Here is a 26,188-nt window from a genome sequence, read left to right on the forward strand (position 1 = left end):
TTTGCACCTAGTTGTTAAGGACTGTTTGATCGTTTGACTTTTCTTTAAGTTTATGTGAAGTTATATGGGTGGGTAGTTGCTTTGCGATCTGTCATATCATGCTCAACACAACTAGTGCGATTGATAGCGCAAACAGATTTTAATTGCATGTACTTTCAATATGACTGCTGCTAAATCAGATATGAACAGATCAAAAACAAATGTTAAGCAAACATTCAAAGCAAGAGCTGCCAAGTAATGTACACTGAAAAGTGCTCCAGATAAATTGATTACAGAACCACTAGGCACAACTGTTAATGCTAATCAGCTGCATAAATAGACTTGTGTTTCCTTTGGGTGGAACAGCTTGAATCCAATATTGAAATGGATTGCAATAATATGTGCTTCAATATACAGTTTGGCAATTCCTCTCTGCATCATTACACCAAACTTAAAATGGTTTCTTCAATTTCATATTATGTCGTTGCTTTCCAAGTCACATAGTTGCTTTATTTTCCATTTAACTTGTCTGGCTAGAGGTCCATGACTAGTGTTCTGCAGTGATCTGTACTGGGAGCTTTACTGCTTGTGATGTTTATAAATTATTTGATGAAAATGTGGAGGGCAGGTTAGTAAGTTTGCATATGATACAAAAATCAGTTGTGAATAGTGCACAGGATTGTCAAAGGATGCATACACTGAGAAATAGATCAGTTGTAGATATGGACAGAGAAACGGCAGATGGAGCCTTATAGGTTAGGAGATTAAATGTACCAGGACAGTACACTGCCAATGGCAAGACTGTTAACAGTGTTATATACAGAGAGATCTTGGGATTCTAGTCCATAGCTCCCTGAAAGAGACTGCACAGGTTGATAGTATGGCATGCTTGCCACTGACTACAGTCCTTTGCAGGAATGGGACCAGTTCTCAGGGTTTCACAACTGGCCGTTGTTCGGCACACCAAGGGCTCACCCTAAGGTTTTGGTTCACCTTTGGAGGCCTAGGATCTCGGGGCTCTGGAAATGGGCAGATCGAAGGTTGGTGTCATGGCAGGAGACCCGTGTGTCATCGGGCGAGTTGGAAGATCTAAGGCTGTGTGCCCAGAGGCTCAAGATCTTCGGGTACAGAGCTCGAAAAAAGTGACGTAACGGACTTTTAACATCATAAACTGGCAAATTGTTACATCTCCCCTCTCACTGCGAAATGGAGACACCTCTTTCTCCCTTATTAGGGAGACAGAGAGCCTGTGGTACGTCGAACGCCAGGAGAACAACATAGTCTTTGGAGTACCACAAGCCTATGTCTTTACTGTTGCTTTTGCTGCACACTTGATTGCTCGGTGGTGGGTGCCCATGCTTTCATTTTGGCCAGTGGGGGGAGGGGGGGATTGTTGCTTGCTGCCATTTACGCGCGGGAGGGAGGGGAGCTGGGGGGGGTACTTTGGGGTTCTAACATTTAACTGTCATTCATTCTTTGGGGCATTCCTGTTTTTGTGGATTGTTGCAAGAAAAAAACATTTTTTGATGTATATTGTATACATTTCTCTGACATTACCTTTGAAACCTTTGAATTCAAGAGGCAGTTTATGAAACTCTAGTTAGGCTGCATCTAGAGCACTGCATTCAATTCTGATTGCCCCATTGAGGTGCAGAAGAGGCTTATCATGATGCTGATTAGATTAGAGTGCATGCGTTACAAGAAGAGTTTGGACAAACTCGGGCAGTTTTCTCTGAAGTCGCAGAGGCTAAGGGGAGACCTGACAGAAATTCATAAGATTTTGAAAAACATAGACAGACAGCCAATATCTCCCCACCCACCCCCCAAACCCAGAATCAAAATGTTTAATACTTAAGGCGAGAGGAATGCAAGTTCAAAGATGTGTGGGGCAAGTGTTTGTGGCGGGTGTCAGGAATGCACTGTCATTGCTGGTAATGGAGCCAAACATAACTGAAGTATTTCAGAAGCTCTTAGATCAGCACATGAAGGTACAGAAAATGGAGAAAGATGGACATGGTGTAGACAGAAGGGATTAATTTGGTTAGGCACCTAATTAATAGTTTAATTAGTTTAGCACAACATTGTGGGCTGAAGGGCTTGTTCCTGTGCTGTACTGTTCTATGTTCTAACTTTCACTGAAGTATTATTAAAAAAGCCAATGATATTTATTACTAATAGGCATATGAGGTAAATACATCAAACACATTAAAAAGCTAGGAACAATTAATCTGCATCACTGGGATATTAGGTAATGCCATAATCAAACCAGTTTTGTCCTGGCATAGCTGGTAAGTCAAATACTGAATACGTTTGTAATTTGTCATACATTATGGGGCTAGCTCAGCTAAACTTTTGTTGATCAAAAACAAGACTGTATTTCAAAGTTTATATGGATACAGGTTTGGCCACTTTTGATATACCAGTTTGAGTCAGTTTTGACCAGTAGCAATGAAGCAGAACTATAAACTGACCCTATAGGTTTAGGCTGTTTAAATAATACTAAAAAAAATAACTGCAACTAGCAAGGGCTAGAAAGAATTACTTGTCCATCTACTTAAAATACACAAAATGAAAGGGGAAAAAAGCTAACACAAAAACAAAAGCAATATCTCTTAATAATAGCCAAGGGGTTCTGAGTCTCCAGTTTGGGGATTGATAAACCCCCATCTCTTTATCTCAAATATAAAAACTATCATTAAAACCCTTGGGAATATGTAAAAATTCTTCAATAAATCCCATGAGTTTTCCTGTTTAAAGCAATCATGAACTATTTCATAGCTACTTTTGCTTTTCGACTTCGACAGTTTACTGTTACAATGTTAAACAAATTGGTTTGCGTAAACTAACTTAACAATTACAGTGAAGCACAGTAGAAATTCCATGTCAATAATAAAGAAATCTGGATTTAAGGAATAGTTTCCATGAATGGGGGAAGAGTACAGGAGAGTAGTGGATGGGAACATCTATATACAGGCCTGATTATAAATCCTCAAATTCTGATACACATAATTTATCCAAAAAAACCCATCCAATTACAGTGTCAGCTGGAAAGTAACAGGCCTTTCTGGCCCAATAAACCCTCAGCACCCATGTGACCAATTAACCTACTGACTTGTACATCTTTGGAATGTGGGAGGAAACCAGAGCACCCAGAGGAAACCCACATGGTCACAGGGGCAATGCACAAACTCCTTACATATAGCAGTGGTGGTTAAACCCAATTCACTGCCACTGTAACAGTGTTACACTACCTTGCCGAAACTATCTAATCCAAATCTAGTCAGCGACAGCAATGACATAAAGTGGCTGAAACTTCAGTTCCGTAATGGTGGGGGACTCAAAAAGGAACAGAATTTACTCAGTTTAGCATCTCTGCAGAAGTTAACAGTAACAGCCTTGGCTTCAGCACCTACGCCTTGGACTTATCGCTGAAAGTGGGAACAACCATGAAAGCCCCTACCATTTGTTGTTTAAATGTCCATTATGATGCACAAGTAAATGCGGCAATATTTCAGAACTTCGAGTTAATCTATTTTTGGACAGATTGATCATTAACACTTTTTGTGGGCATTGCTAATGCTGACTAGCATGGATGCAGACCTTTATAGTAGCTTCACCAGGTTAGCAGCTCCAAGTATGCTTTTCTAAACTGATTTGAGCAAGGGTTTCTCTCCCACTTGGAGCGTGACAGGCACAAGGTTACATAATTCCGTTGAACCTAATACCACATGCATAACCACTTCAAAAATGCGATGTCTATTATCAGTCAATCCAATTTAACAGTGTTAGTAATTACAACAGGACTGAGGGCATACCTCCATTGTGAAGTCAGGATTTCAGCACAACAATGAGTGTAATGATCATTCCTGCTACTCCCATCAAGGGCTTTAGCACTTGGCTAGCTGTGATACTACTGTATATAAGAAAAAAAAGATTAAGAAAAGCAGACTTAGACCACACACTTCCTCCACCATTAGATCTTGGCTAATCTTTTATTTTATTGTACAGTACTAACCCTATCTCCCACAAATACCTTAATATCTGAATCATGTTCATTATCACTGGCATACATTGTGAAATTTGTTGCTTTAAGGTAGCAGTACAAGCCATAGCCTGACCTCAGTGGTTGGCAAGGTGTTGGAGTCCATTATTAAGGATGAGGTTCCTTGGAGGCATAAAATAGGCCAATGTCAGCATGGTTTCCTATAGGGGAAATCTTGCCTGACAAACCTATTGGAATTCTTTGAGGAAATAACAGGCAGGATAGACAAAGGAGATTCAGTGATGCTGTTTACTTGGATTTTCAGAAGGCCTATGACAAGGTGTTGCACATGAGGTGGCTAAACAAGATAAAAGCCTATGGTAGTCTAGGAAAGATACTAGAATGGATAAAAAAAAATTGGATGACTGGCAGGAGGCAAAGAGTGGGAATAAAGGTGGCCTTTTCTGGTTGCTGCCAATGTCTAGTGGGGTTCCACAGCGGTTGATGTTAGAATCACTTCTTTCCACATTATATGTCAATGATTTGGATGTCAGAATTCATGACTTTTTGGCCATGTTTACTTATGATACAGAGATAGGTGAGGGACAGACAGTATTGTGGAAGGACTTGGACAGATTAGGAGAATGGGCAAAAATAATGGCAGATGGAATACAGTGCAGGGAAGTGTATGATCATGCACTTTGGTAGAAGGAATAAAGCCATAGACTGTGTTCTCAATAGGAAGCAAGTTCAGAAATCAGTGGTGCAAAGGGATTTGGGATTCCTCGTGCAGGATTCACTAAAGGTTAATTTGTAGGTTGAGGCAGTGGTAAGGTAAGCAAATGCAATATTAGCAATTGTCTCAAGAAGAATAGAATATAGAAACAAAGATGTAACGCTGTGGCTTTATGAGGCATTGATCAGACCACATGAAGTATTGTGAGCTATTTTGGGTCCTTTATCTAAGAAATGATGCGTTGGTATTAGAGAGTCCAGAGAAGATTCACAAGAATGATCCCAGGAATGAAAGGGTTAACATATGAGGAGTGTTTAATGACTCCAGACCGGTACTTGATGGTGTTTAGAAGAATGAGAGGGATCTCACTGAAACCTATTGAAATTGAAAGGCCTGGAGAGAGTGAATGTGGAGAGGCTGTTTCCTATATTGGGGGGAGTCGAGGACCAGAGGGCACAGCCTCAGAGCACAAGGACTTAGATCAAAGATGAGAAGAAGCTTCTTTAGCCAGAGGGTGGTGAATCTGTGGAATTCATTGCCATGGACAACTGTGGAGGCCAGGTCATGAGTATACTTAAAATGGAGGTTGATAGGTTCTTGATTAGTAAGGATATCAAAGATTACTGGGAGAAGGCAGGAGAATGGGATTATGGGGGGATAGCAAATCAGCTATGATGGAATGGTGGAGCAGTCTTGATGGGCCAACTTGCCTAATTCTTCTCCAACATCTTATGGTCTAAGCTCAGGCCTCTGGACCATTAGGTCAGGATGTCAGATTACCAGGGCACTATGGCATCTTGTTGTCTATGAGATTATGCTATATAAATTGCTACATTTCTATATTATAACAACCATACATTGTCTACTGTAAAGCACTTTTGGACCTACTGGGATTTCATAGCCAACATACAAGACTTTGAAAAATATTATTTGCATTATCAAGCACTGAATGTATTTTTTTTTTCATAGCTGACTGCACTAATGTTGTGTTTATGCTGTGGTTGTGGTTATCATAGTTGACAACAGGAGTTCATGTTCTGCTATTATGTTGACCACCGAAGACGAAGAGGCTTATTAAAATACATTTTGTCATTATTGATTTGTATATTTATTTCGAGACCCAGCAGAAATAAGAGCGCCAGGCCCTTCGAGCTGCGCCAACCAGCAACCATCACCCCCTCCCCTTCATCCCCAGCCTTATCATGGGACAATTTACAATGGCCAATTAACCTACTAACTGGTATGTCTTTGGATTGTGGGAGGAAACCGGAGCACCCGGAGAAGACCCAAGCATTCCACAGGGGGGCTGTACAGACTCCCCACAGATAACTTTGGAATTGAATTCCGAACTCTGACACCCTGAGCTGTAATAACATCCCAATAAACACTATACTATTGTGGTGCCACGGTATGTAAGCTCATATTTTCCTAGCACTACAAATTTTATTGCATACATTGGAGCTACTTCAGACTCAAGCTGGAGCAGGCAAAGATCACACTACTCCCCATGAGCAACACACACACACACAAACACACAAAATGCTGGAGGAACTCAGCGGGTCAGGCAACATCAATGAAAATCAATAGTTGACTTTTTGGACTGAGATCTTTCATCAGGATTGGAAAGGAGGGACAAAGATGCCTGAGGAGGTAATACCATGGACTTATAGCTTGTTAAGCAGCCTCATGTGTGGCACCTTATCAAAAGGCCTTCTAAAAAATCCAAGTACAGAACATCAACTGATTCTCCTTTGTCTATCCTGCTTGTTATTTCTTCAAAGAATTCCAACAGATTTGTCAGGCATGAATTTCCCTTGAAGAAGCCATGCTGACTACAGCCTATTTTATCATGTGCCTCCAAGTACACCAAAATCACGTCTTTAACTATCGACTCCAACATCTTCCCTACCACTGGAGTCAGACTAACTGGCCTATAATTTCCTTTTTTCTGCCTCTCTTCTTTGAAAAGTGGAGTGACATTTGCCATTTTCCAGTCTTACAGAACCATTCCAGAATCTAATGATTCTTGAAAGATCATTATTAATGCCTCTACAATCTTTTTGGCCACTTTTCAGAACGCTGTGGTATACACCATCTGGTCCAGGTGACTTATCTACCTTCAGATCTTTCAGTTTTCCAAGAACATTCTCTATAGTAATAGTACCTTCACACACTTCATGACCCCTGACACCTGGAACTTCCACCATACTCTCATGTCTTCCTTAGTGAGGACTGATGCAAAATACTGATTCAATTCATCCACCATTTCATTATCCCACATTACAACCACTCCAGCATCATTTTCCAGCAGTCCAATATCCCCTCTTTTACACTTCATGTATCTGAAAAAAAACTTCTTGTATCCTCTTGAATATTATTGGCTAGCTTACTTTTCTATTCCATCTTTAGTTCATGACTTTTTAGTTCCTTTTCTGTTGGCACTTAAAAGCTTCCCAATCCTCCAACTTCCCACTAATTTTTGCCTTCTCTTTGTCTTTTATGTTGGCTTTGACTTCCCTTGTGAGCCATGGTTGTATTATCTTGCTTTTAGAATACTTCTGGTTTGGGATGTATATAAACTGTGCCTTCTGAATTGCTTCTAGAAATTCCAAACATTGTTGCTCTGCTGTCATTCCTGACAGTGTTCTTTCCCAATCAATTCTGGTCAACTCCTCTCTCATGCCTCTGTAATTCCCTTTACTCCACTGTAATACTGATACATCTGACTTCAGCTTCTTCTCAGATTTCAGGGTGAATTCAATCATATTATGATCACTTTCCCCTAAGGATTCTTTCACCTTAAGCTCTCTAATTAATTCTGGTTTATAGCACAACACCCAATCCAGAATAGCTGATCCCCTTGTGGGCTCAACCACGAGTTGCTCTAAAAGGCCATCTCATAGGCATTCTAGAAATTTCCCCTGTTGGGATCCTGCACCAACCTCATTTTACCTATCTACCTGCATATTGAAATCCCCCATGACTATTGTAATACTACCCTTGGCACAAATTTTTTATCTACCATTGCAATTTGTAGACCTCATCTGTACTACTGCTTGAGGGTCTGTAAATCATTCCCATCGGGGTCTTTTTAACTCTTGCAGCTCCTTTGCTCCATCCACAACAATTCAACACCCTATATTACCTCTTTCTGATGACTTAATTGCATCTTTTTTTAACCAGAGCCACACCAACCCCTCTGCCTTCCTGCCTATCCTTTTGACACAATGTGTATCCTTGGAGATTAATCTTCTTTCAGCCATGATTCAGCAATGCCTACAACATCATACCTGCCTATCTGCAACTGTGCTGCAAGTTCCTCAACCTTATTCCATATACTGTGCACACTCACATATAACACCTCGAGTCCTGTAGTCACCCTTTTCAATTTTTCTGCCTTTTCTGTTGCAAACCATCCAATTTTGCCCTATCAACAGCCTCTCCTCGTTACACATTACCTCTATTTGTAAACCAGCTACTTCATCTTCAGCACTATTATCTACCTTTCCTACGATACTTCTTGCATTGAAATATACACAGCTTAGAACACTAGTTACACCACGCTCAACCTTTTGATTCCTAACTTTGTCTAAGGTCTAACCAACATCTGCCTCATTACCCCTCCACTAACTGTTCTGGTACTCTGGTTCCCATCCTCTTGCAACGCCAGTTTAAACCCCGCTGTGCAGCATTAACCAACCTTCCTGCCAGGATATTAGCCCCCTTCCAGTTCAGATACAAGCTGTCCCTTCTGTACAGGTCCCACCTTCCCTGTAAAAGAGCTCAATGAACCAAAAATCTAATGCCCTCCCTCCTACACCAACTCCTTAGCCACTTGTTAAACTGTATAATCTTCCTAGTTCTGGTCTTATTAGCATGTGGCACAGGTAGCAATCCTGAGATCCCAACCCTGGAGGTCCTGCCCTTTAATTTAGCACCTAACTCCCAATGCAGAGCTTCATCACTCGTCTTACCCATGTCATTGGTACCTACATGAATCACAACTTCTGGCTGTTCACCCTCCCTTGAGAATGCTGAGGACTCGATCTGAGATATCCCAGACCCTGCCACCAGAAAATCTTGTTTTCACCCACAGAACCTGCTGTCCAATCCCCTATCACCACAGCGTGACTCTTCTTCCCCACCTTCCCTTCTGAGTCACAGAGGCAGACTCAGTGCCAGAGACTTTCCTGCCCCCCCCCACACCCCACCTCCGACAGTATCCAAAGTGATAAACCTGTTGTTAAGGGAAATGGCCACAGGAGTACTCTGCATTGGCTCCTTAACCCCTTTCCCCTTCCTGCCATCTACTTTCCTGTGTCCAGCATAGTGGGTGTAAATACCTCTCTACATGTCCTATCTATCACCCCCTCAGCCTCACAAATTATCCAAAGTTCATGCAGTTCTAGCTCCAACTCCTTAACGTGGTTTGTTAGAAGCTGCAACTGGATGCACTTCTCTTAACTGTAGTCATCAAAGACACTTGAGGTATTCCTGCTTTCCCACATCTCACAAGAACATACACCCTATCCTCGTTATATGTGAGGGATACGTTCCTCGAAGTCGATGCATAATGTGAATAATTATTTAAATGGAGAAAATAGGGATGCGTTCTGGAGGGCTTCCTAAATATGTTTTATCTATAACTTATTCACATTTTCATACCAATACAATACAAAAGCAGTACCACAAGGCAACGTTCATATTATATTTCATCAATTTAAGGTAATATTCAATGTAATAAATCATAGAAAGTTAACATACTAGGGTATACAGTACTCATGAACAGTAGCAGGTGTGTTCGCTCCAGGAGATGAGTGGTTGTTGTGATGTTGGGCAGCTTTACATGGATGAGGTGGATGGTTGTGTGTCGTCAGGATCATCAAAGACAGCAAGGGGGCGAAGGAATCCTCACAGAACTGCCGGCAGCAGGAGATGACACCGGTTTGAAGAAAGTGGTGAGGGTTGTTTGCTTGGCAGCATTTTGTTTTTCAGCATAAATTTGATTATAGGGAAGGCGGCTTGACTACAGGGAATGACTGAAATGCTGACTCCATTCTAAACTCGGGTCTATGTCCATTGCCATTTGTGCCAAGTGTTCCGCAGCCTTAAAAAATTCTGCCAGTTGCTTCACCGTAAAATCCTTCACATGCAACTCGACACTTTCTTCTTCATTGTTATCACCTTCAGTCTGAGTTAAACGCAGAAGGTCATCCACACTTAAATCTTCATCATGAGAATCCAGGAGTTCTACCATGTCAGCAGTCTCGAGATCTGAGAATCCTTCCCCACCAATCTTACAGCCCAGGGCCACACAATCCTGGACAGCTGCAGTGAAGGCAGGAAACCCCTTGACGGTGTGCACACACTCCGCCCAAATTGATTTCCACGCTCCATCGAGAGGCTTCTTACTCAAACCCTTAACAGCACAGGGGTTTAGTGAATGGTAAACTAAGAGAGGCTTCATCTTCCAGTCTCCTTCGGCATTGGAACACATAAACAAAGTCAATCTATCCTTTGCTGCCTTGAAACCTGACGCAGTTTTTTTCATCCTTACTTATGTAAATGCATTTCACCACAGCATTAAACACCTGCTTTAGTGTGATGCCTAACTTAGCTATCATAGCCCGCAACTGCACAGGGTAGTGGCCCAGAGCTGTGTTACCTTCACCTGATGCTGCCCTGTTTATAATTTCCAACTTTTTTTCAAGTGTTAAAGTGGTTCTCTGCCGCATGGCTGATGGCCCAGAACTTGACATTGGACGCTTAGGAGGCATAGTTAAATCAAGCACAAAATCACTGCACCATAAGTAAAAACAACAAAATTTTAAGAGCGCAAGATTGCACATCCATATGTTGCCAAAACCAATGCAAGACTGTGAGGCGTGCGCACGTGACTTGTATTGGCGAGAAAACAGTGCTCCTCGCATAACTGAGTTTTGGACGCATATAAGGAGAAGCTGGTAGAAATAGGTTCCTCGCATAACTGAATCCGCATTATCTGAAGACTCATATAACGAGGATAGGGTGTATACCATTCTAAAGGTTGGATAGAGTGGACTAACTGAAACCTAAAATCCAGTTTCATCATTACTTACTGCCCATTCCTAATTCTATGTTTTATAATGTCTGCTGCTGAGTGCTGTATTTACTTCTACCCCAAACCTCTACAAGCCAGTTCCTACTCCAACTCACCATCACTACTGCCTTAGTCAAAAATCAACGAAGACATCTGTTTAATATAATCTGTCTGCTCCTATCCCAGCTTGTTGCTCAGTACCCTTCACAACTAATTATTCCATCACTCTCCCCATCATGTTCAGAGACAATCGTACTTAGATGTATTCTTTCTGGTCCCAATAGATCTATTATACCAGCATGTTTCTCCTCTAATTCATGCAAGGGTTATGAAATATTGATCCAACCCCAGCCGCTTGCTTTCCTTCATACACATCTTTCCCATTAGAAACCAGCCTTTCAGGTAGAGTGACATTGAGTCAATCTCCAAACCCTTGGTGATGCCACCAAATCCTTATAATCCAGTACCTCCACTCATGATTATACAAACACCTTTCAGACAGGCTAACTGCCATCAAACTGTGGGCAAACCAGAATATTCTCCTAATTGAATTTACGCAGAATCAAAGTTGCTTTGTTTAGTAGAAAACAAATGCTCTATTTTAACTTGCAATTCTAGCTTATTCTTTAGCCAAGATTAAGCAACCTTTGTTTCTCTCAAAACTGAGGATCAAATCCCAAACACCATCAATCACGTTACTGTTTCTCCTCTCACTGATATCATTTGATTATTCTGAGGTTACCATTTGTTACCTGAGCACCCTTTTACACTTCCAATTGATCCACAACTCTGCTACTCACATCCTACAATGGAATGAGATTCAAAACAATTCTTAAAAATAACTATCTATATTTTGTCATGGGCTGTCCTACCTTGCATTGCTTTTATCTCTGCCTTCTTCAGTACCACCAATACTGTAGCCCATCCCACAGATTTTGACTCTACCAACCTCGAACCTATCTGAAAACAGATTTTTTTCTGTGTTCCGTAATTCCCTTTTCAATCCACTTGATCATATTGAGTACAGCTTAGTCATATGCACAAGTACATACTGTATATGCACAGCTGCAATGAAAAACTTACTCACAGCAGCATCACAGGCATATGGCACCATATAAGCACCATTCAAAAGATTAAAAACATTCAAAACATTAAACAAAGTGCACACAATTTTTACAATAAATTACATGAAGTCCATTTTAGAGCAAAGTGATCAGAGCGATCATCTTGTTGATAAACTGATAAAGGTTTTGCTGGTTGGTTCAAGAACTTATTGGTTGAAGGAAAGTAGCTGTTCTTTAACCTGGTGATGTGAGACTATAGGCTTCTTTACTTCCTACCCAATGGTAGCTGCAAGAAGATGGAAAGGCTCAGATGGTGGGCCTTCTTGAAACAGCACCTTCTGTAGCTTCCACTGATGGTGGGGAAGGAAATGCCCATAATGTATTGAGAAAAGTCCACTACTTTCTGTAGCTTCTTATATTCCTGCACATTTGAATTACCACGCCAGACTATGAAGCAAACAGCCTGGATACTTCCAACTGTACATATGCATAAAGTTTCTCAGATTGTTTGGTAACAAACTGAACCACCTTAATCTCCTAAGAAAGTGAAGACACTGGCACATTTTCCCTAAGAATGTATCTGTGTGCTGGGCCCAGGATGGGGCATCCAATATATTAATGCCCAGGAATTATTATTATTTTCTCCATCACCAATCCCTCGACATAGACAGTGAATGCTCATCCTCCTTCCCTTTCTGAAGTGAACAATGAGCTCCAAGTTTTGCTGATGTCAAATGAGGGGTTGTTGTTGCATTCTACTTCCTCACAGTGCATATGTGCAAAGCTACACAGCAAGTTAAACACTTTGACAAAAATCTCCCGAGATGGAAGTTTTCTCCAGGGTTGTTAAATGAGAATTCTTACTTGTGAAACTACAGAAAGTAAAATACATATTAAATTCAATACAGAATCAACGTGCACATGATCCTCACAATCTGTGTTAACCAAGGCAATACACATACACAATATAGTACTCCACAACTATGCTGTGTAAAAAAAGAAACTCATGGTGCAATATCTTAATACTGATAAACAATAAGCATATTTCTTTCCAAATGTATCTACAAGATGTTGACCAATATTAACAAGAACTTAAGCCTCACAGATATTGCTGATTCAAGAACAAATAGAGCATGGAGATTAGATTATAGATTAGATATGAGGACACGCAGTCTCCTTTTATTGTCATTTAGTAATGCATGCATTAAGAAATGATACAATGTTTCTCTGGTATGATATCACAGAAACACAAGACAAACAAGACTGAAAAACTGACAAAGACCACATAATTATAACATATAGTTACAACAGTGCAAAGCAATACCGCGATTTGGTAAGAACAGATCATGGGCACGCAAAAAAAAATCTCAAAGTCTCTTGAAAGTCCCATAATTTCACGCAGAGAAGGAAGAAAAACTCTCCCTGCCATGAACTTCCAGCACTGCAAACTTGCCGATGCAGCACCCTGGAAGCACCCGACCACAGTCCATCCAAAAACTTTGAGCCTCCGACATCGAGCACCATCTCTGCCGAGCTATTAGACCCCGGCCCCGGCAACAGGCAAAGTCGAGGATTTGGGGCCTTCCACTCCGGAGATTCTCGATCGCACAGTAACAGTGGCAGCAAAGTGGGCATTTCAGAAGTTTCTGTAGATGTTCCTCCGTGTTTCTCACATCTGTCTCCATCAAATCAGGATTGTGCACGGCATCCTACTTACAAATACGATATCATTTCGAACTGGCCGCGCGCGCTGCATCGCGCTGCCACCTTCTCCTTCCCTCCCCTATCTTTCCATTGTGTGCTTCAAATCAAAATCCAAATTAACCCGTGCAGGGAATTATATAAAAATGTTTCGTACAGGAAGGAATGTTCATACAAAACAAACTGCCTCTGGAGGTGAGAACAGGTATCACTCAACCAAGTGTCCTAGCTCACTCTAGTAAGCTGACTCATTGCTATCTGAGATTCATCCAACGGTGGTGACATCATTTAATTTGAAAATGACATTGGAGTGGTGCTTGGCCATACAGCCATGTGTGTATGAAGTACAACTTGCCTGACGGTGCATCTGTATTGATGATTAGCAAGTAGATATCAGTACCAGTCCTGACTGATTGAGGTCTACCAATGAGGAAGTCAACTATCCAGTTGCAGTGGGAGGTACAGATGCCAAGGTTTTATTTATTTAGAGATACAGTGTGGAACACACCCTTCCAGCCCAATGAGCTACAGCGCTCACCAACCCACCTACATTAACACTAGCCTGATCACAGGACAATTTACAATGACCAACTAATCAGTACATCTTTGGACTGCGGGAGGAAACCAAAGCACCCAGAGGAAACCCACACAGACATGGGGAGAACATACAGACTCCTTACACTTGCTGAGATCTTCAACTTCGTTTTCTAATGACTACATGCTTGTCAAGAGGATGCTCTGGGGTGGAGGGGCAAGCCGGAAGACCCTGTGGTTCAGTCTTACCTAAAACTCCACCCTGCAGGCAAGTCTTCCTCTTGTGGCTTTGCTAACTTAGCCCCATACATTTCTCTCCCAGATTAAATACCATGGAATGTTTTACAACATTAATTGCAGAGAACATTTTACAAATATTTTATGCAAATTTGAATATTTATTTACATAACATAATTGAAGATTCTTCAGCAGATAATTTGTTGCAGTCATTCAGTTTTTAAAACAAAATTTGTGTAAAACAAAAAATGCATGACAGATCCTGTCCATAAGGGAGCTCTCTAATTCCAAAATATGTAGATCACAAGAATGATTTTAACATGATTTCAGATGACACTTGTATATTTACAATTGTTAAGTAACATCCCTTCAACTGAAGCCAAGAGGCTCCTCACATTTACTTAGACTACATATACTAAATTTCCATAAAGTAACTGGAACACAGGCCCCTGTGTATCTGGTATCACAAATTGTTTCTCTGTAGAGAAGTTCACAGACCTGACAAAATCATTCAGGATTATATTCCATTCTTGAATAGCTGGAATAGTAGTCAGTTTTCAACAGCTAGCAGTGTGGTCAATGAAAAATAGCTCACTTAAAAATAAACTTATTCTTCAAATTTTTTCTTGTGCCTAACTGCTGCCTCCGTTTTTGAAGCTGAGGCTTTAGCTTTGCTGGAAGTTGCTTGCAACGCAGTTTGATTTGATTGTGCTTCTGCCTTCACTCTTAGTGACCTTTGAGCTCTTTGCTGCTCCCTCTTTGTGTGAGTAACATCTTCATGTCCTGTCTCAATCATATGTTCCTTCCAGGACCTGATTTCATTCTGGTAACGGATTTTATCATCTTCAGCCAGTTGATTGTACATCTAGAAGAGTAACAACAAATGCAAGAGATTTACACAGAAGAAAAATAGTATTTCTGAAGGCAAAAAAAAAAAATTGCAAGATTCATGGGACATAAACATGGTTAGGACAAGTGGGGTCAAATGGCCCAATTCTCTGTTGAAAATGTTACATACATCAAGATCCAAGGAAGGTACAGCCTGTTTTCTTTGATCATTCAATTCTCTTAAACAAGGGAGCATTGAAGGTACAAGCCCTAAAGCAAAGAGGCTTCTACACAACCTCACTCAGCACATCTACTTGCAAATTGGGAGTCAGGGCTGGGGAAAATGGAGGATGAATAGAGAAACACACAAAATGCTGGAGGAACTCAGCAGCAGTGGCATCTACGGAGAGGAACGGTCAACAATTCAGGCCAAGGCTGCCAGGAAATAGAAAAGATGGGAGTAGTGGGAAGAGCTGGTGGCTTGAAGGAGTAGTAAGTATCATCCAGACACACAGCGAGGAAATAAACCATACATCATGCTGTTCACTCAGTTTAACAAATCTCAGAGTCACATTTAAACATTAGCTTGCTGTTCTTCATATCAGGTTTTGAAGACCATCTAGAACAGTTCGAGGGCAACAATTTGCTGTCTTTTGGAAGAGAGTTTGAAACAATCAAATCTGCTGCTCCTATGTTTGCTGGACCCTTCATCAGCCTGGGAAAATGAGCGGGCAGAAGCCAAGGTAGAGAGAGGGGAAGCTGCCAGGTGATAGGAGAGATCAAGTGAGGGAGAAGTGGGTGGGTGAGGGAGGATGAAGCAAGAAGCTAGAAGGTGACAAGTGGAAGAGTTAAAGGCTGAAGGAGGCGTCTAAAAGAAGAGGACAGTGGACCATGGAATAAGGGGAAGGAAGGAAACCAGAGGGAGGCGATGGGCAAGTGGAGAAGACAAGGCATGAGAGAGTAACCAGAACGGGGAATGGAAAAAGAAAGAAAGGAGAAAGGAGATAGTAAGTAATTGGACCCGAAATTAAGAAAATCAATGTTTATACCATCAGAATATGTGGTGCTACTCCTCCATTCTAAGTGTGGCCTCATCATGGCAGTAGAGGAGGTCATTGACTGACATGCCGTATGGGAATGGGAAGTCAAGTTGAAATAGGCAGCCACCAAGAGATCCTGCCTTCTGCAGTGGACAGAGTGAAGGTGCCTGACAAAGCAATTTCTCATTATGCATCGGGTCTCACTGAAGAGGAAGACGCACTGGGAGCACCAGATACAATAGATGACCTGAACAGACCTGCAGGTGAAGTGCCGCCTCACGTGGAAGGATATGCAGTAACAGCTGGTGTTGAGTTCCGTTCATTTGGGCTATGCAGGCATTTAGTTGGGATGGTGGGGGGGTATCATTGTTAGGAAAAAGGCAGCCTAGGGTACTTAATGTGAACCAAGAAAATAAAGTTGTTAAAATGAAAGAAAAACCTGTCTTTGTTGTTTGAACATCGACACTGGTAGCAGAGGATAGTTTCCAAGTATAGGATCTTGCCGGCATTGGATGAGAGCAAGCCTTACAAAAGCTGGAAAAATGAATTTGGAATATGGACTCAGGTTACCGAGCTCGAGAAGAAATAGGCTCTTGCAGTTGTACTGTCACTTTTGGGAACAATGAGAGACAGTGACGGGAATTTTGGTGGAAGACATCAACAAAGAGGACAATATGAATATGCTAATAAACACACTTGACTCAGTTTTTCTTAAGGAGGTAAAAAGACTGGATATATGAGGCACATTCAGACTTTGACAAAATTTCCAGAGACAATTCTACAAATATGGCTAATTATATTACTGATTTTGAACAAACATACCGTCACATGTACAAGTTACAAAATGGAACTTCCTGGAGTATTAGCTTTCAAATTGTTGGATACTGCATGTCAAGACAAAAGAAAAATAGCTAGCATTAACTGCATGTACAAGATTTACATCTGGGAAATAGGCACTGAAGATAATTTTTGGAGAAAAGGCCACCAAAACAGTAGTCGGAATTGAGTCATGAAACTGCAAACTTCACTGAGCAGAAATGAGCGACAAGCAAGCATAGTTCCCAGAGTGACCAGATGAGGGCACCATTAGCTGCCACAAATCCACTAGACAAGCTGATAGGCGATCAAAATGTGCTGTTTGTCAAAGTATTTACTGTTGGGCAAAAAACTGTCTGCACAGAACTGAACAAACTATGCTAACTGAAAAAAATAACAAATGTGAAGATGTAGAAGAGTGCCATACAACATTGTTTGCAAATGAATCACTTACTGATGCAGAGATTTTGATAATAGAACATTTTGGGTCTGCTGCTCTTGATACAGCATGCTCGCAGTGTGGAGAAAAATGGCATGAAAGCTATGCCAGTGAAATAAACCAGAATAAAGTGCAGACACTGGTGAACAGAGATACACACAGTAACAAAGCACTCAAATTTGGAGATGGAAAGGTTGCACATTCAACCAAGTGAAAATTCCCACAAAAATAGGGCAGACAAAAATGCTACATCCAAACAGAGGTAGTACCAGTTGTCATTCTATTACTCTTGAGTAAAACTCCCCTAAAGAAAGCAGGGCAGTACTAAATATGGATAATGACCAAGCAATGATATTTCAACTGCCAGTGTCTCTTGAGCTCACCAGCTCTGGACATTACTGTATGAACGTTCTAGATAACGACATTACTGAGAATCAATAGGAGAATGAAGTACTAACCATCACAGAGAACAAGACCCCAGATGAGAAATGCAAAGTTTTGCTCAAGCTTCACAAGCAGTTCCGACACAGTTTGACTGATAGACTTCAGAAACTGCTCAGGAATTCAGGAAACAGAAACACAGACTATTTTTCCATTATAAAGCAGACAGTTGACAGCTGTGAGACATACCAAAAGATTGTAAAGCCCAAACCCAAGCCTGCGGTTGGTGTGCCACAAGCATCTGAATACAATGAAACAGTAGCCATAGACCTACATGAACTGCAGCAAAGAGTGCGTTATCTCCACATCATTGACAAGTTCACATATTCACATGTTCCAGTGCTGGTAGCATTGTAAACACAAAGAGACCCTCAGAAATAGTTTTTAAAAAATCATCCATTCCCGGATAAGTATGCACGGCCCAAGTCAGAAAGTATTCAGTGATAGTAGTAGTGAATTTAACAATGATGAATTCAGAGGTGTGGCACAGAACTTCAACATTGAAACAAAGAACAGCAGCATACAGTCTTTGGAGGAATGGACTTCTGGAGCGACACAATTAAACACTTACTGAAATAATGCTGAAGGTCAAGGAAAGCAATGGCTGTGGTTGGAACACAGCCCTGGACTGGGCCCTTATGGCGAAGAATACCATGCACAATGTACATGGCTATAGACCATATCAACTGGTGTTCGGCCAGAATCCTAACCTTCCCTTTATACTGGTTGACAGGCCACCTGCTCTAGAGGGCACTAAAAGGAGTGAAAGGGCTGGGAAACATATTTCAACCCTAATGCATCAAGGAAGGCTCTCACTGAAGCAAAGTGTTCAGAGAGAATTTGAAGAGCACCATAGCTTCATCCTACAGATGAGAAATATGAGACAAAAAAACTGTTACAAACAAGCTGACTGTACAGAAGGTCCTGGAGTTCTCATTGGTCAGGATGAGGTTGTGGTATTTGTGAGATATGGAGGTACATATGTGAGAGAGCATCATTCCAGACTACAGAAAACACAAACTGAAGGCCATCAGAACTCCATGGAGAAGGACATAAAAATGAAAAGCACTTAACTGATACAATGTCACATACCACAGACGGTACTGAGGACCCAACAGAGTTGTTCAACAGTTGGGGAGACTCAACAGACTTGCTTGAACAGAATATCACAAGTGCAAAGACAACATGGAAATTTCAGTCTTAAAACAGGACAAACTGTGAGATTTGTAGACCAAGACACTGGTATCTCATACAAAGCTGCAGTCTTAGGACAAGTAGGCAAAGCCACTGGGTGAAACAAAAATTGGTACAACTTGAATTACCTACAATCAGCCACGGTCATTGGCACTGCAGGGTCAGTCAACATGTCACGTGTAGACAGACTTCATATTGACTCAATGCCCCTCTCAATTGCGCACCAATCAAGAAGCAACCAAATGGGTTGCCCTTCCGTACATTTGAATCATCTTGGAAATGATAGCCTGACTGCGCCAAGAGTTTTGGTAGCTTATAAACCAATAACAACACTGAGGAGAGTACTCTGCAGACCTAAAGAACAAACCAAGTTACTGGACAAGACCTATGTGGTCTACAAAATCCAATGCGGGGACTGCAGTAAATGTTACATCGGCCAAGCTAGGAGAAAACTATCCACAAGGATCCATGAACATCAACTAGCTGTAAAGCAGCATGACTAACTCTCACTAGTCTCTACCCATGAAGATCAAGAGGGGCAAACATTCAACTGGGCATCAGTGGAGGTCATGGCACAAGCAAACACAGCATGCAAGAGAATTCCCAGAAGCATGATTTTCCCTAAACAATTCTATAAACAAACTTGTAGATTTCAATCCCATTTATAAGCCAATGCAGGCAAAATTCCAGACAATGCAGAGTTTGCTACACAAACAATCAATAAGACCCCCTTCCTATGTCACAATCGGGTTTCTGCAATGGAAATCAATCAACTGACTAATAAGAAATATACAAGCCAAGCATTTGGAGGACTCATCACAAGTGAACAGTGCACTGATGATGTCTCCTTAAATGGTGACAAAACATTTGCAATTAGATTGTCAAGATTGGAGAACAACTCAATGCAACCATCAACCTCCCGAGCTACACATTTTCTGAGTCATGTCCAACATTGAGAAATATCAAGATGAAGATGTCCTAGTAATTATAGTGGTGTCATCTGAATCTGCAAAACAGAATGAAATCAGAAGTTGGGAGAAATAATTGAGTGTTTGAGGAAGTCAGAGACATTGGCCAAAAGACAGCATCTACAAGCTGGGCAGGCAGCCTGAAAGAAACCCCAACAGGAATTACACCAAAAGCATGCCTAGTGGCTAGAGGTTTTGAGTAACTGAACATAAAAGAACTCAGAAAAGACTCATAAACATGTGCATCAGAGTCTATCTGACTATTTCTCTCAGTGATCTGTCAAAAGCATTGGCAACCCAATTCCACGAACATAAAATCTGCATTATTCCAAGGAATGGAGCTGTCATGTGACATTTACATTAAACCCCACCCCAGGAGCCAGAAATGAAGTAACACTGTGGAAACTCAAGAAGTGTGTGGTCTAGCAGATGCATCACTCTACTGGTATAAAAAGGTCAAGGAAGTAATAATGAAAACAGGTGGAAAGACATCACAAGTGGATCCAGCTTTTTTTTAAATTGGTAAGATTCAGAATGTCATGTGATTGGAGTACTTGACTGTCACGTAGATGACTATATGGGGAGGCTCACAACTCTTTGCCGCAACAGTCATCCCTCAGCTAAAGTCAGCCTTTCAGCTTGGACACGAAGAACACGACAGATTCTGCTGTGCAGGGATAATACAATTGCACCAAGAAAGCTATATCAGGAATCTTCAAACAATCCACATGGAATCTACAGGGGTCATACAGCAGGATGCACCCCTCAGTGCAGCTGAAGCTGGGCAACTCAGGTCAAAGACAGGTCAGATTCTATGGGTGGCAAGACAGAGAAGACATGACATAATGTTTGGTGCTAGGACCATGGCATCCAGCACAAAACAAAAATGCCAGAGTACAAACTTCACATGAGGAAAACAAGATAGTGTGCAGAATTCAATCTGTAGAAGTAGATTTGAAGTTTCAACAGGTTGGAGAAGATGGCTCACTCAGGCTTGTTGTCTTCACTGATGGCTCACTTGGAAATCTCCCTGGAAGTACTCGAGGGGGATATTTTATTATACTGATGTGAGAAGAGGGAAGACTTTTACCTCTCTATTGGCAATCAAAAAGGATCCAAAGAGTTGTACGTAGTACATTGGTAGGAGTAACCCTTGCAATGTCTGATGGTATTGACAATGTCAGTTATCTGGCCACACTCTATTCTGAGCTTGATCGTGGTGACCCAAAAGACACTCTATAAATAACTTCTGTCAGACATCTACTCTCAGGTTGATGCCATCAAACCCACCATGTCAGTTAGAGAAGGGGTTTTGATTAGCGATGAGCAGCATCATGGAACTTGTCCCAAACACAAAAAAAAATCATCACAAGCTACGGCCAACTACAAAAGAACAACTAGCTGACTGCGTCACAAAGAAGGGAGCACCAGCTCTTGTGCTGCTGAAGGCACTTAGTGAAGGCATTTGGTGCCTTCAGAACCGTATCAACATCTAGGGTTAGAAGCAATCCCCATGTCCTAAAGGACATTTGAGTATACTACAAAATAAGAAAATAATTTCTTATTTTGTAGTACTCTGAAGGCACTAACTGAGGGTATAAGGTATCTTAAGAAATTTATTAGGCCTACCAACTAGAGATAATAGTAATACATCTAAACCAATGGACAGTTAATTTATGTATATAGGATGGGAGATTGCTGAATTCTGTTCATGTGAACTATGTAGGTATTTAGTTGGGATGTTTACTTTCCCTGTTATGGGCATGTGCACAGAGGTGGGATGGGGTGGACCGTGGGTAGGAAAATAGCAGCTTAGTGTACTTAACGTGAATGGAGAAATTAAAGTTGTTAAAAGATAATCTTGTCTTTGTTGTTTGAATGTTAACACTTGGTTGATTTTAGAATGATGAATTAGTCATCATTCTATTTAGCTACACTCAGCAGTTTCAACTCCATTCCCCAACTTTTTCTCCAAATCATGAAGTATCTTAGCTTCTCTTTATACACGTTGTTTTAAATTACAGTCATTTCAAATAACTTGTACAAGTTCCTTCCTTGAGTGGTTTGGCTCTAAAATCATGATCTGTTGTCCTGAATCTGTCTGCTGGCAATGAAGTACTTGTCAATGCCTTCTACTATTTTCAAACACTTCAATTGTCAAGACTTTTAATGATTTTATATTTTGAACCCGTAACTTCATATTATCCAATTTCTCTGCACAATGTTATTATCTTGGCAAATTGTTAATAGGCCTTCAAAGTTACATCTCTTTGTGCATAAAATGTAACAGATTCTAAAGCAGTCCACGTGCCTCATTGTGGTGTGTCACAAATATCGACTCCAAATAGCTCAGGAATATGCATCTTTATGAAAAACTACTGCTTCCTTACATGTAACAACTTAAATTTTGCATACTACTCAAGTCTTAAATCTGTTAGACTACTATTTTCTTGCATTGCAGCATCTCTGACACAAATACCTTTTGGCAAGTTTTCATACCTTAAGTTTCCAAAGACAAACGCAAGATTGTTATTAAAAGTGTGGAAATAGGAATCATCATACAGCTTGGAAAGGGGCATTTCAATCCAACTGGTCCATGCCAAGATTCCAGTCAAAGCCAGTTCCATATCCCTCTAAATCTTTCTTATCCAGGAACCCACCCAAATATATTTTAAAATATTTTTATTGCACCTGCTTCCACACTTTCCTCTGGCAATTTATTCCATATTTTGGGTTAACATCTGCCTTGTACATGGGGCAATGTATGAGGAGGTCTGAGGGTGGCTGTTACACGACTCAGTTTTTAAAGACAGAATGAGATACGTTGTCCAATTACATGATTCTGAATTCATATACTGCATTTAATAAACCCACATGGAAACAAAGTACATCAAAGGGCAACAATATTTGATATTTGTGAAAGCAAGAGAATAAAACTTTGAACTTATTGCTTGTTAATAAAGTACTTTAATAATTCGGCCCTGAAGAACATCTATCCATATGGAGTTAATGTACTGTGATATAGCGCGATTGATTGTTGTCCAAATATACTCTTTTCCTTCCACATGGAAGCCAGATTCTTTGAAAGATGTCTCAATTCTGTCTCAACATGAAAGTAATTACTTACATTAAAAACCTTAATTTGTATTCAAAATGTTGCCAATCTGACAGTCTTGATCATTCTTATGCATTTATAACTAAAAATGCTGATATTAAAAATTAGTTTTGTATTTCAATTCCTCAGCCTGTAATGATGAGAAAAAAAAATTATTGGGCAGACATTTGTCTGCTCATCTGACTGAATTTTCAGAGCAGATGAAATAAGAGGAATCGGCCATTCAGCCCATTGCACTTGTTCCTTCTTTCAAAGATCATAGCTGATGTTGAGCAGGTTTAGATGCTCACCAAAAACTAATAAACTTCTTCAGATGTCCCATCGAAGGTATCCCGATTGGTTACATCATGGTCTGGTACAGCAATCCGAATGTGCAGAAATGCAAGAAGCTGCAGAGAGCAGTGTCCTCTGTCCAATACATCATGGCACACCACTCCCCACCACTAGTATCTGCAGGAATTCCAACATCCAAAGTACGCTACCATCCAAGCCATGCCATTTCTTTGCCGCTACCATTAAACAGGATGTACAGAAATCTATAAGATTTATTAACAAAGGAAAAAATGCTGAACAGCAAAATAACTAGCAATATGCAATCTTAAGACACGATCTGCTCAGTTTCAATAGCAAAAAAAGAAGCAATTCCTGCCATTCATTTAAGTAAGTTCTCAATAGGAACTTGGTGCTCAGAGTAGCTTCTGGAGTGGATATTCAAATCCCATGCTACCTTCCGTCAGCAGATCCAGAACATAATTATGGCCTCTTGGTTTATCTATTTCACTTCAGTTATCAAGATATTCAAAATGTAAACAAGTTTTTGCCTTTGAACAAGCAATGACTCAGGGTCAAGTGGTCTATTGGTTCTCTTCCTTGATACCTAACATCAGTTGAAATAAATCTAATTAAACTTAAACAATACTTACATAAAATACCCCAAATATTACACATTTGCACAATTCAATTAATTCACTGGAGCTTTGAATCGGGCATTTTTAAAGGTCTTTAACCTGAGGCAGTTGTAATCTGTATTTAAATATATCTATAATCTCAAAGTAAAACTCCTCAATAATTAGAAGTTGCATATTCAATTAGATTAGAAGGGCTTACTGTTAAAAATAAAATACTGTAGACCCAAAATAACGACACTTTATCCCAACACAAATAAATACAGGTCGACCTTCTATAACCTGGCACCATTGGGACCTGAGGAGTGCCAGATTAGTGAAAATGCCGAATTACAGAAGGATCATATTAAGCAATAGCTAACCGCCTCATCATACCTTTAAAATATCAAAGGATTCAAAGGTTTATTTAATGTCAGAGAAATGTATACAATATACATCCTGAAATGCTTTTTTTTCCACAACCATCTACAAAAACAGAGGAGTGTCCCAAATAATGAACGACAGTTAAATATTAGAACCCCAAAGAACCCCCCCAGCTCCCCTCCCTCCCACATGTAAGCAGCAGCGAGCAACAATCCTCCCTCCCCACCGGCAAAAAATAAAGCGCACCCAATACCAGCACTCAAGCGTAAGCTAAGCGATAGCAATGATACAGACTTGCAGTTACCCCAAAGACTAAATTGCATTTGCAGTTACTAAGGGAATCCTTGTTATAGTTTCTTTTCCTTCGCTTACTAATATGCTTAAATTCAGCGGGTCACCACATCTGATCTGAGGTCGTAGGCAGAAGAGAACAGAGTGCTGGCCGGGCGACGCCAGAGAGCAGTGTGTGACTGCCGACAGGTGGGTGAGAAGGCGGACTGACTCAGTGCGCGCCAGCTCTCCCGCTGCTGGCGGGTGCCAAGCAGCTGCACCTCACACAAATGGTATTAATAAATGCAGGAAAACAAGCAGGAATTACCTGTCTGTGCTGACAAGGGCGCACCAACACAAGAACAGATCTAGTGCAACCTAAACATCGCGCAGCAGATTGGTACAGTGGCCTGGAAAATTTGAAATTACAGTTGCTCGAAAAATTTGAAATCAGTGCTGATTATCGAAGGAACCGGATTACAAGTAGTCAGATTAGTGAATGTTGACCTGTACTACTTTTAACTGGGAAGGAGCTTGGCAAAGACAGAAAGAGGAAAATTCAAATTTGGCATTATAAAATGGCATTTGCAAGATATTTGCTCAACAACTGAATGATGACTCACTAAAGGATCTGGGTACGCTTGCTCGATACAGTAGCTCACCCGATTCCTTCTGCATTCCCAGCAATGATTCCAACTTATCCATATAATATTTTCATTTCAATGCTGTAATCCTCCAGTCAAACATTAGCCTGAGTAAGAATGCAAATTCAAGGTACAAATATTCAGAGCCCCAGAAATTTATGTTTGAAACCTTGTTGTGTGACGAGAATACACATAAATTAAGATGTTTGCTGGCCTGGGCTAGCACCAGTGGCATCAGCAGTTGGTCTGCCACCTGTCCTCAGGGGAGGGAGAGATAAGGAACACAATGAAGCAGCATTTGGAGATGTTAATGAAGGAGCCATCAGTCTGGGTATTGTCAAGATCGGCTCCCCCTTTGAACCCTGAACTGTTTGAAGTGTGATGGACAGGAGATACACCAGCAGGGGGATAAAAAGGGACAGGTTCGCTAAGGCAAGACACACACGACACCACGAGGTAACGAGATCCTGGAAGCGGTGCCCCCCCGCAAGTCGGCGGGAGTCGTTTGGAAGGCTGATTGCGGAACCAAGCCTTAGACGCACAGGGTGGAAAGGTACGATCAGCGGGAACCCGGTGTGTGTCCGCCCTTGCTTGGGTGCCAGGTTCACTGCAGAGGATCAACTGCATCTGGAGGAGAGGTCACAGTCGGTGACCTCAGGTGACATCACAAAGGACTTGCCCGAAAGCTGCTTGTGAGCAATATCGCAGGTCTGTGAGTGGAAGCCATTTTGAATGATTATTTGTTCTTGTTCTCTCTCCTTCCCCCCACATTGTCCATCGCCACGGCAACGATTACTGCGAACTGAACTAAATTGGACTGAACTTTGCGTCACTTTGAAATTGGTCATTTACC

The 26,188-nt window shown here is 41.1% G+C and overlaps 1 protein-coding gene across 2 annotated transcripts in view; it reads right to left on the reverse strand.

Moving 5' to 3' along the window:
- Positions 1-13,029: 13,029 nt before the first annotated feature.
- Positions 13,030-26,188, reverse strand: part of tfam (transcription factor A, mitochondrial) — a 46,349-nt gene continuing 33,190 nt past the window's right edge. Inside the window, exon 8 of one of the 2 annotated variants that reach the window (XM_072239228.1) lies at positions 13,030-15,177. In XM_072239228.1, the coding sequence (XP_072095329.1) occupies positions 14,920-15,177 (258 nt within the window). In that variant the 3' untranslated portion in view covers positions 13,030-14,919. The remainder of the gene's footprint in view (positions 15,178-26,188) is intronic. The other variant, XM_072239229.1, reaches the window with a different exon arrangement.

Source organism: Mobula birostris, chromosome 21 (assembly GCF_030028105.1).
Source record: "Mobula birostris isolate sMobBir1 chromosome 21, sMobBir1.hap1, whole genome shotgun sequence".
Lineage (NCBI taxonomy): Eukaryota > Metazoa > Chordata > Chondrichthyes > Myliobatiformes > Myliobatidae > Mobula > Mobula birostris.